Genomic DNA, 19,670 nt, shown 5'->3' with positions numbered 1-19,670 from the left:
AATTTGTTTGAATTATTACTCTACATGCAAACATAACAGCTGGTTAACAGGAAGCCTGAGGAAAGGTTCTACTAAAGAGGATTAAAAATAGGGAAACTACCAAAGGCTGACTTGAAAGAACAAATGAGCAGATATTATGATAGCAAATTTAATTCACTTAAAACAAGGAACATGTGAAAAAGAAAGCATTTTTGGGATGGGCTGAATGTAACTTAAAGTGGTACCTCGGGTTACAAACACTTCGGGTTGCAAACGCTTCAGGTTACAAACTCCGCTAACTCGGAAGTAGTTACCTCGGGTTGCGAACTTTGCCCCAAGATGAGAACAGAAATCACAGGCCAGAGGCAGCAGGAGGCCTCATTAGCGAGAGCGCACCTCAGGTTAAGAACAGTTTTGGGTTAAAAACGAGGAACGAATTAAGTTTGTAACCCGAGGTACCACTGTATTTTAGAAAATAATATATCTTGTTAAAGATAGAAAGACTGTAAGAATTATGTTTTAAAATTGTAGAGGAGGTGAGAAGAGGCCAACATCTGTATGCTTCAGCCACTCTCCCCCCGGATCTATATTGACACACCTTCTTCCAGTCTGTATTCACTGAATAGAGCAAAGGCAATAAGTAAATGCGGAAGTCATTCAAGAGAACGCAGGGTCAGCTCAAGCCTTTCTGCTGCCGGGGTGCAGGACAAAATAACAGAATGAGATAGCAGATGGTGAGATGTATGTTTTAGGACCCACCTTATTTCTTTGACTGTTTTTAATTGTTTTAACTGATTTTAATATTGTATTTACATTGCTGTAACATTTCCTGGGAATTTATGTTGAAGGCCATATAAGAAATAGTGATGCTGGTGGTGGTGGTGGTGGTGGTGGTGATAACAACAACAACAACAACAACAACAACAACAACAACAACAACAACAACAACAAATTATATTTCTTTATTATTCTTAACTTTATATCCTGCCCTTCCTCCTTTGCTCAGGGTGGCAAAGGACATGTAGTAAATAAAAATTTGAGAAATAATGCTTCTGTAAACAAGTATAGTTCTATTAAGGGCCCATCTATAAATGAGAAAAGCATTACACAGAACTGTGGCAAAGACAAGGGGGGCACATGCATACAAATGATTTTGACCATGCTTATTGAACTGGGAGGAGATAATCAGTCTACTATGACTGATAATAGAACAAGGTTTCTGAATAATGCTTCCTTTCTTATTTTAGATGTTTCATGACCCTGACAAAATTTTGAATGCTACAGAGATACCTTAAATTCTAAGCCTACTATTGAAATGACCCAAGTTAAAGGTTATGCACTACTGATTAAAGAACGCATGTTCCCAGTTTAAATTCCTCCTTACCTCCACTGAAGTGGGTTGCTGCAGCAAGGGCTACCAGGGTTGCTCTGAGGTTGTGGGTTGAGGTAAAACACTAGAGGAGATGTAGCAAGGGCACAATCAGCACTAAATGGGATTTTAAGATGCTGCAGACCTGGAGCAGAAGTAGGAGAGAACACATGCTGGTGCCCATCACTTCCTCGGCAGTGGGAAAGGAAAGGAGAGGAGATTCTGACAAAGCACCACAACAGAAACAGTCAGTTTCAAAATTATCCTGCCACGTACTTTTTGTTTGTTTTTAAAGAAAACAAGTTGCACACAACAAATAACAGATCTACACCTAAACAGACACATGTACCTTTGGATTGGGCATGGAAAGTATAAAAGCTACACATAATTGAATCTTCATGCATCAGCCCAAATTCATCTAATGAGTAAACTACAGGTTAAATAAAAACATCAATTGCTAATCTCTTCTTAGGCATCGAATGGGAATTTATAAAAGACTGAAAAACTAGATAACCCTCCACTTACATAATCGTCATACCTAATGGCATATTCCATGCACATTCAGTGTCACTTGCAGCCATGGCCACAGTCTCACAAGCTGCACCTCTGACTGCGGCTTTTCTCTTCCATGGCAGTGGCTCACAGCAAACTGCAGTCACAATATTTTATTTTTTATTTCTAATATGCTCTCATATGTGGAGATGTATATTAAAAGTGCAAGAACTTATACATTAATGGGGAAACTTGAGGTTAACTTTATTTACTCCTGATACTTAAGGCACTAATCTCCATAATTCAGCTATACTGAATATTTAATTGGAATCAATAGCCCTACAAATACGAATTATGAAATAAAATAGACCAGAAAGCTCAATATGAACTTTTATTCACTTCATACCAAGGAGAGCAAAAAATTAAGTTGCCCCATTATATAAAAATAAGTGATAGTACATTAATTATATCTATGCTTAAAAGACCAACAAAATGTATGACTGTTTATTCTAAAAACTTAAATGAAAGCATGGATTTGTTAAACTATTGCTTAACTGACACTCAAGATTCAGATTAATATTATATTTGTTCACTCCAATAGATAAGCTAAGCACTGAGTCTATTTCACACAACAATCCTTACTGGATCCGTAGAGATGGGGCTCCAAACCTCTCTCTTCTTCGTTTCATCATTTCACTGTGTGAAATGCTAGATGTGTTAAATGAATAGATCTTAAAGCCAGAAAAGTGGAAGTGCTGTTAAATCCAAGCCTGAGTTTCTTGCGTAGCCTCAGAGTCAATGACAAATAACTATGCCTTCAACTGGAGTCGAAATCTATCAGATAGATCACATCACAAGGCAATTGTTTAAGAAGCCTTCTGCAAACTTATTTATGGCATCCAGAAACAACCAAGCCGAAGTCAGCCAGCATGAGGAGCAAGGTCTGAGAAGCCGAAGATAGGGACTGAACCGTTTTGTTTCACCGCCTACATTTTACTTCCATTATCACTCACAGTTGAGGCACGGCAAATCACGGAAAAACATTTGTTCATTTCAGCAACACTTTCAGCAAGCCACAAGGAAACAGAGACTGAGAGGGAGAAATGGCACATGAGCAAAAACTTTGGCAGAAGCCTCGCATACCAACACGAAAGCTCACACTGCAAAAGTAGTACACAGTGACTGCTGACCCAGAGCCCCAGGAAAGCCACAGGCAGCTGCTCTCTGACTGCTGTCGATTCCCACCCCACCCCCACCCCACCCCACCCCACCCCCCAAAAAATATTTTTTGGATTTCTAACATGGGGGTTGGATCTCATACCTTTTTCCTTATTCTGGATTTTTCATATTGTACTCAATAGCACTTAAGCATACTGTATTAGGTTTTTTATATACAAGGCTTTCCAGGAAGAGGAAACAGGACTTTGCTTCAACCTGTACTTTAATTCTTTCTGGATCTACGAAGAACTGACAAAGGTGATGAGAGCTCCAAGGCAAGAGATTTAACAATGTGAACTAACCAACTCCTTTTTAAAGGATAAACCATGGGTAGGCAAACTAAGTCCCGGGGGCCAATCGCCTTCTAAATCTGGCCCGCAGACGGTCCGGGAATCAGCATGTTTTTAAATGAGTAGAATGTGTGCTTTTATTTAAAATGCATCTCTGGGTTATTTGTGGGGTATAGGAATTTGTCCATTCCCCCCGCGCAAAGGTCTGAGGGACAGTGAAAAAGTTTGCTGACCCCTGGGATAAACTTTCCCCCCCTGTCTAAATAGTGACTCATTCATTTTGGCTGTGAAGCAACAGTTCTTGCCACTGACTAAGATCAGTGTAAGCATACCAAACTATTAATCAGTATCTTCAAAACCACCATGTATAGAAATTGCCACTTATACTGGAAGCCCAGGAAGCACACTGATGCATACTTACATTTTACTACTCAAAAAATGTCACCTGAGCCCTGCAATAAACTCCAGTGCCCAATCTGTCCTTATGTATTGCTCGGTATCATTACTGTATGATCAAATAATGAGCTTTCAAAAGCATGGATGACCAGCCAGCACATTTTCCATCACTTCCTGTATACTATCAGGAAGACTAATTCTCAAATCAAGAGACAACCATGTATAAAGCTGGCCTTTAAAAAAAACATGTTACGTCAGTATGTAAACTAGTATCCCAGATATAATCCTGATACTATTTGAATGACGCCATTTTTGACTGACTCACTGACAAAAACTTAACCCAAAGTTGTCTAAATGATGCCTGCATAATTTAGCTGTGGAATGTCTCTTAATAAACACATCTCAATTAAAGATAAACCTTTTTAGCTGAATTTAGAGAAAGAGGGGGGGGGGGACTCAGGCACCAGAAGTTACCTAATTGTTCTAAAGAATGGTCAGCAAAAATCTATGAAGACGAACTCATACATACGAAAAAGGTGCCAAACAGCATATTATGGGGTTATTTGAGCAATTTCAACAGAAGGGTTGATACTTTTGAACTGCAGAACTACAACATGATTTCTTGAAGTTACCAGCACTCTGAGAAAGTTCGTCAGTCTACTGGCACATGACAGGATTGGGACACCTCTTAATCTGATTTATCAAGTTCTTCTAAAGTAATCTACATTCTCTCTGCCTCACTACGTATAACTGTTCTTACCAGGGGGTGCAGGGGAATCAGCAGAAGTCCACACACCCAAGCAATATCCCACTAAAACAACTCTGGTTAAATCAATATAATAATGAAGTTTAGCCCCAAACAGCTCCTATGCATCAAAACCTGAGTAAAGTTGTGAACGTTCGACCAGGCCAAGTTATAGAACCACTGGCTATTAGCTACTACTGGATAGAAATGAATGGGGCTGAAAGTACTTTTACATATTATTTAAATATTAATGGTTCTCCCGTGTTAGTTAAGATACAAGCTCCTTGATTATAAAACGCTATCCTCAAGCAAGAAAATATAGTACTGTACAGTTTTTGTTAATAATAATAATATCACACTGAAAAAACACTACCAATGTGAAATTTACAAGATATCCCAAATGTATTTGGTTGTAAATGATATAAGCTATTTCAGCTGACCAGTATTTATAATATGGATATTCAGAAAGCATAGTACCAGATTTTCTCATTTTAAAGTACTGCTAAAATACTGCACTAATTCCTTATGCCTTAAAAGCTTGCCATATATGCAAAGCTAATCACCCCCAAGTACGGTGAATGTACTTCTTGTTCAACAGAAACACAGACTTTCTTCATGCAATTTTGGGAAGTCATGTTGCAACATCAGCAATACAGTTTGCCGTTCCAATTTCTGAATCAGCACCTCCTATCTTTTTAGAAACAGGTAGTTATTTTTAGAGCGGCTCTTCTTGAGAGCCTCTCCCCTTGGCTGAGTTGCTATCACTCCACACTTTCAAATTAGGAGCACTTGGGAAACTCTTCAAATTTTCTTTAGTGTTAGAATCTGTACACAGAAGGCTACCTTTTTATGAGCACACAACTGACTCCTACTACTGGAAGGCCAGGTAAAGCCTTGAGTGACCAGAGCTAAAAGCTGCCCATTGCCCCTTCCAGCACCTCAGTAGAATGTAGAATACTTATTAATATTCCAGTCCAAAGCACTATATGAAAAGTATAGTATACTGATAAAACATAAAACGCTCAAGAGAACACAGAAAGTATTTTACTGAATGGTTCTGACAAATGCAGCAACTTATTGTTTTGCCGTTCAACAACTTTAAGTCAGCTTAAATATCTTTTCAAAGTTAAATGAGTGGGGGCTTCCGGGTTACCGCCTCCGGCAATGGCGGAGTTCCTCTGATCGGGAGTAACTTGCTCCGTGGAATTTAGGGTCTGGCCGCCACGGCAAAGGCGGAGACCCACTAAAAATCGCAGGCGGGAGAAGCCTGTGAACGTGGGATTCGGCTGGCACCTTTTACGCCTCCCCTACTCGCGGGGAGACCCGGTTTCGGGTATCCAGAGCGATGTGGGGTGAGTGGCGCGGTGCTTCGAATTGACTGCTTCTTTCACGGAGTGAAGCCGCATTGCTGTTGCCGGAGAGCGCTGACCTTTTCCTGTGGACAATTTGATTCTAAACAACTACCCATGAGTAGAACGGAAAATTGGATTTTTAAACGTCTTAATTTGGCACCGAAACGGGGAGGTTTCAAACAGGAAGTCCACCTTCCCCTTTTGTAAATAGATTGAAGCAAAGAATTTGCAAGCTAAAGTCTTGGAAAGTCCTATGTAAAGGATTAAACTTCCAACGGCTAAAATCATTAAACCCCCCTTGGAGGCAGGAGAAGAGGGGGGAAATTTTGGATCGCGTAAGCCTGCAGGAGAGAGTGAAGAAAGTTGGATCACCACCGCTCTGAACCTGGAAATGGACTGCTAGTAAGACTGACGTTTTTGGGAAAGTTCATTGACTGTGACAGTTAGTTAAATAAGAGAAATACATTGTTTTCATTGTCTCCTGCGTTTAAAAAGGAGTAAAAGTAGCTGAAAATTGAAACTAATTACTGCTTGAACTGTGCTTAAAAGGATTGATACAAACAGAAATTGTTTCCCTCTAGAGGGAGCCTTTGAAATTGTTACAAGAGTTGGGCTGGTGGAATCTCCAGCTGCAAGAGAAAACCGTGAGATTGACCTTGGATTGCTTGAGAATGTCGACAGAAGAAGCCTTAGTGATTGCACTATGCAAGATAAGTGAGTCATTGGAACAGCTCCATAAAAAGATGGACGTGATGAATATTAAAATTGATATTTTGGGACAAAAAGCGACTAATTTGGGACAGAAAGTGAACATCTACACAGAAACTATTCAGGAACCAATACAGGAATCTACTTTGACATGCCAAATGGTGGAGAAAGCGAGGGAGAAAGTTGTGGTTGTTGAACCTAAAGTAATACAAGTGGAGAGGGAGAGAGCCCCAGCCTTACAGAGGCAACTTGATGATTACAAGTTGTTGCCCTCTATGACTGAATTCAGAGAATGTCAGATTGGAACCCTGCTTGGACTGGAGAAGGAAAGTTGGATAGATCACTTCATGCAGGGATTTACTGACCTTTGGGATCTGGACCTGGGTCAGGAGGAAATTGGAGTTGTGGGGACCTGCAGATTTGGAGGGACTTTGAAACACGTCCTGAAATATCTTTTGGATTTTAGTTTTAACCATGGAGATGTGGATGACATGTCGAGAAGGAATAAAAACATTGTTAGGTTGGAGCTCCCTCGAGATCTACTCTTCAGCATCAAAGAAAGGAAATTAAGAACAAGATCAGCAGAAGACAAAGTAAAGTGTATGTATAAATGCGAAGAAGACTTGCAGAAGGGACCTGGAAAAGAGTTTAAAGCCTCAGACAGAAGAGCACCAGGTTGATGGACTATATGGAATTGACAGAAATGACTGGCAGAATCCGAGACCAGGGAGAAGAGACGGTGGAAGAAGATTGGAAAAAGTTTAAAGTTTATTTATAGAAATATGGTAAAATTAATGAGTGTTAGAAAAATGTTGGAATGAAATTATAAGGAGTTAAGCTTAAATAAGTATTATAGTATTAATGGAAAATAAGGTTAAAATAAGTTAAGATATTTATATGACAGAAAATAGTGAAAGATGGAAAGGATTTGCTGAAACAATTAATAGAAGTGGAATACAAAAAGGGAGGTGAGAGGAAGGGAATGAAAGATAAGGCATTGAAATGGTATGATGTATGTTTTTAAATTGTTTTTGTTCTGTTTTGTTTAGTTTAATGCGTTAATGTTGTGTGGTGTATTGTTTATATATTGTATTGTTTTTTCTTTCTTTTTCTTTCTTTTGGTTTTTTTTTCTCCTTTTCTTTTTCTTCTTGTTTGTAAGGTTTAAAAGTAATAAATATTATTATAAAAAAAACAAAGTTAAATGAGTGAACTTCACTCCAACTGTTTCTTTACTGAAAGCAATTTTACTTTCTCAGTCTAAATATCTGTTTCACCTCCTTTCATTGTGGACTGCTTAGACCAACAATGCTTTAATCACCAGTTTATGACATTTCTTGAAAACACATATCTGGATGATGTACTATTTCTACACCGTTTATTCTATTATTCTATGTTAAATATTTCAACTTGTCAAGCACAGGTTCCATAAATTACTGGATTTACACAAAGTACTCAGGGAGGTTTCATACCAGTTCTTTTAGCCTCTGACCCTTCCTGTTTGTAAGTGTTGCTGCCAAAGAGTGGAGAAATCAGAGGAGTATGAGTTCAATGCTAGTTTCCTCAGGAAGGAATTCACTTACCTGGGAGATTTAACGCCATTAAAACAGATATGAAGGAAGTGAGTTAGCTACACTGGAATTGGTAACTTAGAAATAAAATGTGAGAATGGCTCTATCAAGTGTCACACAACCAGTTCTCTCTGCTGTAAACATGAACACAGGTTGTGTGTCACTAGTTTTATATTCACAAGCAAACAGCCACAGATACAAGCCAAGACAGAAATAGACCATATAAACGCAACTACTACATTATCTCTCATTTGAGAAGTGTAGCTGATGACCTGTGGTGCCTATGAAGACTAGAGAACTATGACTACCACTTAAGACTGAGCCTCTGATAATGCAAACAAGGTTCATAAGTTGAGAAATAATTTACAAAAATTGCCAAAAACCTATACTCAACACACTCTTTGAGAAAGAAAGAATGCATAATTTGGTCTACCGACAAGCATCTCAATATGTTCTGTAATTTTAACAAAAATACTGTTGCAACCATTTCATCAGCATTGCAAAAATCCAAAATAGTTTCATGGAAGTTTAACAATAGGGAGTGTTGCAGTGGCTAGGGCCTCTATGCAACAGAATAGGTTCTGGAGAGACACCAGACGTAGAGGCATCAAGCATTGTCCTTAACAAAAAGGAAATACTAACAAGATTTCTCTCAGCAGCATCCTAAATCTAAGCCTATTTCTTGAAAGATAACATAAATATTCAGATCATGTTTTTCAATTATACTACTGTTTTTCATTTTCAGTCCAGGATTAGGCAGAAGGCTCACTTACCTCTCACAAATCCAACCAGAAACAGTTTCATTTTACCACTGACCAACCATATTGGCAAGTAATCCTTAAATCATGAATCTGCATAAAATGTCTGTACTGCTAAAATTATGAAGACCACATGGCACATAAAAATGTAAAATACATTCAATTTTCAACATGATGGTTTTAACAGCCGGCTTTGTTTCTTATTCAAATGCTTCCAAAAGCCTAATTCCACAGTATCATCCATGTTTCTGGAGATGCCTAATGTGCAACAGTATTCCATCATCCTCAGTAACCATGGGCTTTTATGTGCCCCACCCTCTGTTCCTACAAAACATATAAAAGATCCAAAAATATATCTGATACATTTAGTTACTATTAAGACAAGAAAGAAATGTATACTTACAAACTTCCTCTTCTAGGGAGACTAAGTTCCTTCTGTGGGAAAAATACAAACAACAAATCAATCAAGCTGATGAGGACAATGGGGACCAGCCTGCTTTTGATCAAGTAATAACCATGCAGCTGTATTACCAGAACTCCAGGTATAACATTGTCCCCATATGCCTACAGCCAACCATGTTACAATTTGGATTTTACAAGAAGCAAGAGTTGCTGAAATACAGAGGTATTCTGTAGTTGTCTTCTAATGTGCAAAGAGGAACCTCACTGATGTCAATAAACAGTACACAACATTCCTAAGTTCCCACTTCTTATAAACATCCCCATTAGCTCTGAGAATATAGCTGGTCTGGTATGCCGGCATTGTGTTTATGACTGTTATTGTCACAACATTAAGACTATCTGTAAACATATTTTATTTTATAATTAATTTTTAAAGCATATTAAGCATATTAGCGCACATTACGTGAAGCTAATACTTTTTTCACATTGAACAGCTACAGTACATGCATTGAACTGTTTTCACAAAGATGTTGGGTATAAATTAGATGTATGATATAGAATTCAATTTTTAAAAATGCTTCTGTTTCAGATCAACCTATTTATTTTTATGTTGTAAATATAATATTGTACCACTAGATGGTATCATTATCCTACTTGACAATCTTGCAAAGATTAATAAAGGTAAAGATTAATAGTGTTCTGAAACCAGAAATATTTGCGGTAAACGTTTACTACAGAAAAAACACACAATTATGCTACTTTTTAATCCCGGGGGAAACTTATCTATTTAAAGTAATTCTGACATCTCATGCAATATTATTTACCAGACTGTCTGCTGAGTTGTTGTTTAAGCCATAGCTAGTTATATTGGTCCACTGAGTCTGTATGGTTTACACTGCTGTAATTCAAATGGACCTTTTGGATCAGCTTTGCTCTTTCCTATTAACATGTGGAGGCAGCAAACCATTTTATCTTTGGGCTCAGGGTTGCATCCAAACCAGGATTCATGGTTTGTTTCACTCTCAGCAAGTTATAATCTGTAGGCAATGTTCTTGTTTCCTCCACACACTAGCAAGGTGGAGGAAAAATAGTTCACAAAGTCACATTCACAATAAACCATTAACTATGCTAACGGTGGCATGTAAACTGAGCTGGCAGTAGCTCTCTGGGATTTCAGACAGTCTTTGGCAGTCCTACCTGAAGATACCAAAAGTGTGAACCTAAAACCTCTTGCCTTAGAAGCATGTGTTTTACCCCACTGAGCTACAGCCCTTAACCTTAATTTCCATATTCTCTTCGGAAATTCTGATTGCATCCTGTAACAACATAAAGGTGAAAATATTCTTCTAGTTCCTTGTGCTTAATGTTAGGGCACCCTCCACCTCACCCTCCCAAACCACAGAGGCATCCATTGTGCTTTGAAAATTCTGTATGAAGGAAAGCAGTTTTCCTTGAAGTCACAGCCATCAGCAGTTGGAGGGCTGAACCAGTTACTCTTCTTCTCTTGGAAACAGTTTGACTTTATCTGCTCAAACCTCACTTGCTGTGGATTTCTTGGATTTGGGTAGGTAGAACCTGGGAATCCTGGATAGTCAATTATCTGTCTCCAAAGTACAATGACATGCAAAATCTGTCCTGACTATCAGGTTGTTGGTGATGCAAAGCACTAGAAACTGTCCTCACAATGTGTGATGATTAAGGACAATTGAATTAATTCATCTCTTCCCTTCAAATGTCACTTAAGAAAAGCTTGGCAATACTTTACACAGCTATATATTCATGGATACCAGTAGGAATCACAGCAGGGAAATTAGTATGCCAGCCTAGCTAATGAAGCATTTCAAGTTTGGAAGCTGCATATTCTTGGTGTCCCAGCTTAGTCATAGCATTCTGAATGTACAGATAATATGAAAGAATAAGGTCTTTTGCTAGTTAAGAAAAAGGTTTCCATCTACTCATACAGAAATGACAACCTAATAAATATACTGTCAAGCTGTGACCAGCTTTAACCCTGGTAGTAATTCTCCACAGTTCAATAAATCTATTCCTAAATGTACTAATTATGTTTAATGCTTTGTCTCACATAAACCCCTGCATACAAATTAGAAGGAAACATGAAAGCACAGCTGAGTCAAGTGTACTGTCCATTTCTTAAGAGTACTCTGGCTGCCAAAACACAAATTTAGATTGCCCTAGTTAGGTGTGTTTAGTCAGTCTAGGTGTGTTTTAAGGTTGTAACAACCTTACAAATGTAGCTATTTGCCCAAAGTACTAAGTCCTAAGCTATTTAAATACATATAGATAGAAACCAGGACTTTGAGCAAGTATCATTATTTAAGTATTGGTGAGATAATGTTCCCTATTGCCAGCCCCACTGGTAACCTAGCAGCCGTGTTTAATACTAACCGAAGCTTCCAAATGATATTCAGTAACAGCTCCACATGCAATGCATTGTGGGGGGTCCAATTGAGAAGTCACCAAGGAACAGCTGAAAAAAGACAAGTACCATGGCTTCTACTGGGCATCCAGTGACAATGGTGAATCGGTTGGTACCTCCAAACATATCTTTCAGAGGGAGAGCAATTACAGATGGAGCAGCTCTGCCCTGATAAAACAAGCCATTAAGTTTCAGTTAATTGGCCCTCAAGCAGTCCATTAATGAGCTCAATTTAGAATCTCCATGGCCTCCCTTAAGTTTGATGACAGGAGAAACAAAGCTGGGTGTTAGAAGTTAAGTGTACCAATCTCATTTCATTCAGTGTTTTCATGAAAAGGCTAAAAAGCATGGGAGACAAAATGGAACAAGCAGCAGTCTCCCAAATACCACCTTCTGAAACTGGCCATTCAAGTAGGGCTGGAACCACTGAAATATAGTGCTCCCATCCCAAACCAAGGGAAAGCTATAGCATCAAAAGCCACCTAAAGATCCAACAGAATGGGCTTCTCTTGGGATATAATATATAATACATAAGAATGACAAAAAAGTTCCTAAAATGAAACCAGAAAGAGGAGGAAGTGTGGCAGAAAGAGTGAAAAGGGGACCCGGTGTGCTTTTGACTTTGACCCTACCTAATTTAACTCTGGCTCTCCCCGCTACTGGTTCAAGTTACCACTGAAGGACTGTGGCCCTCCAAATAAAAATGTTGCCACCCTACCTCATAGCTTCTGTGAAATTATGCTTAATTTACCAATTGGCCCAATAAAAAACATTTTCCTTTTGCATCAGAACGTTCTTTTAAGATTCAGCTATATTGAATTTTCACTTCTCTCACTAACTTTAGTGCAAGATTTCAATGACTATATCACATTTAAATGTTTATTCCTCGTTACACTTCAGACTAGAATTTCCAAGCTACTAAAGGTGCAAACCTCAATGACACAGCATACAGCAGCAATTAATCAGTACTACCAGGCAGCATTATTATTTTCTTTTGACAAACCATCGCTTTGTTGGCAAAAAATGTTTAAGAGTGTACCAACTGGCATTTCCCTAGTATAAAAACATATTAACGGCTCATATTTCCAAGTTCAACAAGAATACTTGGTATTAAGCTTATTTATTTTGGGAGAAGTCAATATTATGTTTCAACGTGTGGTTATTATGAAAGAACACAGAGGGTTCAAATTACTAATTCTTCACTGGTCACCATAAAGAGTATTTTATTGTGCACCTATGTTCATGGAGCAATCACAGCTCAGACTCGATTTTCCAGTGTTCAGACCTGCTTAGCTCCTAGAAAAGCAGAAATTCCCACCCTCTCACCTACTACTGCAAACTTCACAAATGCTGGGAAATTAGAACAAAAAGGAAACCACTCATTTTCACTATATCTTGTGAGGCTTAGGAAAGCAAGCTGTGTTTCTACTGTAGCATTCTCAGAAGAGCATTACTTGATCAGTATCTGGCTTTGAAAGCACACAGGCATCATAACAGCAGCAGAACTATAGTACACTGATGCCTCACATGATAATGTTCTAAACCCTCTTTATGAATATGAGCTTTTAGAAACCACTAGTAGAAACAGTATCTATATTCTACAAAGAATACTTGAATAAGCACACATTCATCTTGAACAAAGCACGCTTTCCAAGACTGGGCATGCATCAAGAACAAATACATCATCGTGGCTGCTACAGAATATAACCAAATCCAGAAACAAACATGTGCTAATTTAGTCTCCCCTCCCCTCAGTATGATACAATTATTAACTATGACTTCTCATTAAAGTAAAACTGCAGTTTACTGCTAAGCAATTTTGAATATGTACAAAACAATGGTAAAAATGTGTGGGGTAAGAGATCGAAACCAATGATACAAAACATAGAAGCTGTAAATTCCCAAGTATAAATATTTTGTCATCAAAGCAGAAACTGGTGGAAATCTTTTTCAGGTAATTTTGTTACTAGTGTTTGATATAAAGTGACACACAAACCATTACATTAAGTTGGAAATTCATTCACAAAAGTTATTGTCAGGGAACTGCCATCGGAAGAGCAGGTGGTGGAAGGGCTCAAGGAGGTTAGGAGAGACTTAACAGCAGAGGAGGGAACCAGCAGGGGGAGAGAAGGAGCTCCGAGGGAAAGGGAGTCGGAGGGATGGCTCTGGGACACTTCTAGCGAAAACAGTGAGGAGGTTTCAGGACCTCCTATAGGGACACCCACACCTCGCCGGAAACTGTCACGCCGAGAGTCCAGAAGACGCGTTTCCGTTAAGGAGCTTTTATGTTGGAAGAGATTCCGCAAACGCCCACTGTCGGATTCTGCCAGCGATTGAGGGAGCCATGCTTAAGGGGCTCCGCTACAGACAGAGCTTTGCTAATCTGGGCAAACTCTGAGGGACTAAGCTTTTACGCACAAGCAGCTCATCATCCCATCACAGTTATGAACTTATTTTTTTATTTTAAAGTGTATTGTGTCACCAAGAAGCCACAAAACCCAAACTAATTTGAGATTTAGGGAATTCTACATATTTCATGACACACAGAAGTGTGGCCCCAGCTGCATGTTCTCATACCCCACAGTAATGAAGTCTAACAATATACAACTTTTAAAAAACCCTGACTGTTCTTCTCACTTACCTGTTTTCACACCTGTGTGAAACCTTTAATTTTAAGCTCTTCAGAGCACAGCAAAGACTTGCCTTCTTGCAGCAAGAAAAAATGCCATGAATACTGGTAGTGCTATATAAAACATTAGTAACTTAGCACTTTGCTCACTAAAGCCCAGTCAAAACAGGTTAGAAAGGTCTTACCTGCCTATGAATATACTGATGGTTTGGATTCCCCCAACATGACAGAGGGGACGTTGCTGATAGTACAGTATCTATTTGTCTGAGCTAAAAGCCTGGTATTGAGAGCTCTCTATCAGCCTTAATTGCATTGGGACAAAAATCACTTGACTCCATGGGTATTTGAGGCACAAATAAATTAGCACATGCTAAGTTCATGTCTAGCCTTCTGTATCACTTCTGCCTCCAATAAGCTCACAAAGCCATTCGAGCACCTGTATAATTGATCCTGATAGACCTTCATTTTCAGAAGGGACATATCATACTGTGCACCAGTTGCCATCTCCAAGCATTTCTTAAGAGCTGTCCTATACTGATGTCATTATATAACCATCAGAGCAAAGATATGAATGACAACTGCCAGGCTTGAAACACTAGGTTCTCAGCCTTGCAGACATGGTGGAGCCATCATTTCCTACATCTTCAGCTGATGAAGCAAATCCCCCCCCTCCCTCCTTTTATCTGTGAACATATGAGTGTGGTGGATTTGTGAAAAGAGTATGCCCATTTCCAGCCATACCTAGTTCGACCCATTAAAATGCCTTAATTAAAAGACAATGTTCTGTTCCTCAAAGCATTGCTCATAATCTCTAGTGCCCTCTCTGTACTATTCCACAAGGCTCCATGTAGCGATAAGGGAATATCTGCTTGCTCAGCTGAAGCGGAACAAAGACTTGAAGGGTTTTTTCAAGTGTTTGACCTGAACTCTTGAGCAGACCAATTTCTCCCTGCATTTTCCCGACAAAAGAAAGAAAAAATAATTAACTTAAGGAAGAGCGGTAAACAAGCAACGGAGAGAGCACAAGCAGCTGTTGTAGCCAGACTGTGGGTTTTTCACTTAAATATTAAATTTTCTGATGCAGAAGCATCAGAATGTTATCAAATGCAATCCACTGATCAACCAGAGTGACAACTTTCTCCTTCCCATTAAAACACTTTTAATAAGCCCAGAAGCCGAATATGCCTCGGCATGTCTCAAGCCTTTAATCTAATCTTCATAAAACATTAGCTGCAGATCCTTGCTCAATACTTGCTCTCCCCCACCCTCCACTTTTCCACTATTTCATTTCCCACCTTCTACAACTCCAAAACATAAGCACTTATTGCAGTGAGTCATTTGAACATATAGGCACTTTCTCCAAGCAAGGATCTGGAAACTCTCAATACTTGAGAGAAAGAGCAACAATACACCTTTTCAGCTTTAATTCCATCTAGACACCAGGACTACAACACCATCCAGTTTTGCTGCTCTCAAACAACTAAATGTTCTGAATTTTATTGAGGGGAACTCCTTTTCTGACAGGCAGAGAAGTATAGCATATGTACTATACATATACATAGCTAAAATGAGAGGAAAGCTAGCTTTCTCACCTATTAATGACAAAGCAAAAGGGCATGTACAATGGTGGCACATGGCCACAAAAATTTAATGACCACTGCATGGTGGAGTGGAAGGTGGACAATTCAGAGAAGTAGCAGAAAAAGGACCATTTCTTCCCCTGTACTAGATGGTACTCACACTCACAGGTCATTCTGCCCAGATGCTGAGGTCCAGCGCCGAAGGCCTTCTAGAATTTCCCTCACTGCGAGAAGCAAAGCTACAGGAAACCAGAAAGAGGGCCTTCTTGGTATTGGCGCCCGCCCTGTGGAACGCCCTCCCATCAGATGTCAGAGATAAACAACTACCTGACATTTAGAAGACATCTGAAGGCAGCCCTGTTCAGGGAAGTTTTTAATGTGTGATATTTTAATGTATTTTTTATCTTTGTTGGAAGCCGCGCCCAGAGTGGCTGGGGAAGCACAGCCAGATGGGCGGGGTACAAATAATAAATTATTATTATTACCACCAATGACTGCTCGCAGAGAGGAGGTACTGGCAGACAGAGCAAAGGGCAGCAGCAGTTCGGGACATAGCCCTGTTCAATAAGATAAGGTTACCAGATGTCCCCGTTTCCTGTGGACAATCCCCGGATTTACAAATCAGTCCCAATACAAAATCTATTGAAGTTGGAAAATATCCCTGGATTCACTGAAAAAAATCTGGTACCCTTAACATAAGAGCAACCTGCAATAGTAGTCACTGTAGAAAAAGACTAGTTTTCTGTGTGAGTGAAAAATATATCAGTCTGGATCTAGCTGCTAATATGTGGATGGGGTGGGTAGTATGGATGCCCTCAAAATACTGCTGCCATGGCAGGATTCCTGTGTTATCAACTACTGCTTTTTGTGAATAGTTCTGTTGTGCTTTTTGGCATATCCTCTCATTTGGAGCTCACTGCTTACAATCTTCCTCCACACCAGCCATGTCCAATTTCATACTAAACTATTCAATAGTGTATATTCACGAACCACATATATATGTACCTGCAATTCGGGATAATACAGCATCTGATGAAGCGGACAAGAAGCCATGAACACATATGTCGTAATAAATCTGTTAGTCTTTAAAGTGCTGCAAGTCTGTGGGGTTTTTTCTGCAAGAACCTAAAACGACTTCCCCTCTGGAAATCAGTTCTGCTGAATAGATCAGCATGAAACTAGACATGACAGGGCAGCCACATTTCTCTTTACCTATCCGCCCTATTCATGCATAAAGCAAGAATAGCAGTCTCATTTTTACATCAAAGCGAATGCACAAATATGGGATGGCAAATTCTTCCTACCTGCCCTCACCTTACCTCTCCATGCTCCATTGCACCAGACACATTTCTCCAAGTTTAGCTCATTTCTGATTTCTAAGACAAGAGCTTGTGATGAGGCAAGGGGGAGGAAGGGGAAAGGCTCAGCTCCTCATACCTATGCGTTCATTCTGATGCTATAATTATTGTACATTCCTTGAGACAATGGTGTAGAAGGTGATTAACAAATTAATAATAATAAATAAAATAAAGAATAGACTCTTGCTATATAAAACCACTTTGAGGTTGTTGTTTACAATCAAGCAGAATATTTTTAAATATATATACATACATACATACATACATACATACGCAGGACAGACACATGTATGGACAAATGTGACTGCTTTCATCATGTCTAGTTTAGACCTTTTAAGGGGAAAGAGCACAAGATCTCCAAAAACTAAACCAAAGAACTCTTTTTTTGGTAACTGTCAGAAAAGCAAACTGGCTGCCCCTGCACTCACTGGGGTTACTGTAAGTGACAGCAGACTTATAAACAAAGCCCAGGCTCCAAAGATCCATGGAATTATGTTTGTGTACACACGTACATGTTGATTCAGATTTAAGATTACATTATCTTCTCAAATTAGCTTTACTAAAGTCGAGCTCCCTACAGGCTTGGGCAAAACAGCTGATGAGCCTCTGTGGAGCTTCCTCAATGCACTGTCAAAGCTGCATCATCTGCAAGCAAGATCTCTCAGATAAGGGCCTGCCACACTTTTGTTTTGGTGTGGTGATGTGCCAGGTTCAACAGACCCATCACTCCTCAAATGAAAGTACATACCGCCTTCAGCCAAGCTAAAGGCATATGAGAGCAACAGGGACAAGAATATCGCAAAGCAAATTGGGGGAAGGCATTCAATGTTCTTGTGGAAAAATACATTCATTTTGTAAAGCTTAGGTGGGCATCCTATCTTGCTGAGCAGTCCTTTTTGGCTGAGTCCTTTTGGGATGGGGGTGCTCAACTAGGCTCATTTGTATAGTGATAAACCATGGTTTTGTGTTTCATCTGAACTGGGCTAAAGAATTCTAAACATGGCTTTCTGCTTTCTTTTTCTAAGCTATATGGTTTTATCAATCTTTGCACTTTGCTGATGAAAAACAATACCAAACCTACCATTTACAAAGAAATTATTTTTACTGTTACAAATCAAGGAACCAGGGAACCCTGCACTGTGCTTTCTCGGTAGTGGTGCCCACCCTGTGGAACACCCTCCCATCAGATGTCAAACAGGTAAACAACTATACTACTTTCCAAAGACATCTAAAGGCAGCCCTGTATCAGGAAGTTTTTATTGTTTAATGTCTTAATGAGTTTTTATATTATGTTGGAAGCTGCCCAGAGTGGCTGGGATAACCCAGTTGGATGGACAGGGTATAAATAATAAATTATTATTACATTATTATTGTAAGTCCCATCAGAAGGCACAAGATTTCTGCACAGCAGGGAGGTTGGATTAGATGGCCCTCAGGGTCCCTTCCAGCTCTACAATTATGGGCTTCTATGAAAGTTAACATACCAATTTAATCTAGCGGATTTTTTTGCACACAATATCCAAGAAGACTGGCAAGACAGTCTGAAAACTATACAGTCTGCACTACACCTGCATGCAAAGATATATAGTTAAGCACATATTGGAATTTTTAGTTTTAAGTAGAGGGAGAAGCACAGCATAATCCTATCCATATTTACACAAAAATAAGCCCCACTGTGTACAATGAGTATTTCTTCCATATAAGTCTGTATGGGACTGCACTCTTAACCATCTTAAGGTTTAATTCTCAAGTGATGGATCTTTGGCTAATGCATCATAATGAAAACATTAATACTTTGTAATTCCTCCTTAGTTAATAAAATGTTCAAGGGAATTAACTTCTGTGATTGATCATTCTACTAAGCAAACCCCACAAGGCAAATTAAACAACTACAAATGGGTAATTAACCCAAGTTGCAAGTCAGATGGTTTCCAGCTATTCCTCATGAGAGCAAGATACAGAGATTGGTAAGGAGTCTCAGTCTCTCTCTCTCTCTCTCTCTCTCTCTCTCTCACACACACACACACACACACACAGAGAGAATTTTGCCTTCCATTGTAACACATGATTTGAGTCACTTTCAAGAGTTATATTATGCTCTGGGTTCTGCACTTATGGGACAGGCAATTTATTCTGCATTCTGGGAGGGGTCAGAGTTGACAATCACCCACCATTTAGATGGCTGCCCAATAAAGAGAACAGAATGATGGCTTAAAAAGCAAAATATTATTCCTTAACTGTATTACCGTAAATACTTCATCTCAAAATATGTTACTATTGTAAGTTTATTCTGTGAAAAGCACAGTCTCATCTAAACAAGTTTTTTCTCAGACTGGTACTTTGGAGACATAGATGACACATTATAAATAGCAAACCAGCTTGCCAGGG

At 39.2% G+C, this 19,670-nt stretch overlaps 1 protein-coding gene across 6 annotated transcripts in view; it reads right to left on the bottom strand.

Annotated features, from left to right (window-relative positions):
* Positions 1–19,670, bottom strand: part of MAST2 (microtubule associated serine/threonine kinase 2) — a 152,944-nt gene that overhangs the window by 83,259 nt on the left and 50,015 nt on the right. For 5 of the 6 annotated variants that reach the window (XM_081868214.1, XM_081868216.1, XM_081868215.1 and 2 more), the window contains one exon: positions 9,280–9,311. In XM_081868214.1, the coding sequence (XP_081724340.1) occupies positions 9,280–9,311 (32 nt within the window). Of the gene's footprint in view, positions 1–1,363; positions 1,571–2,482; positions 2,927–9,279; positions 9,312–19,670 lie in introns of those variants that run through there. The other variant, XM_081868217.1, reaches the window with a different exon arrangement.

This window comes from Podarcis erhardii, assembly GCF_964252035.2.
Source record: "Podarcis erhardii genome assembly, chromosome: 6".
Taxonomy (NCBI): Eukaryota; Metazoa; Chordata; class Lepidosauria; order Squamata; family Lacertidae; genus Podarcis; species Podarcis erhardii.
The sequence above is the reverse complement of the archived record's forward strand: the minus strand, read 5'-3'. Positions and strand labels throughout refer to the sequence as shown.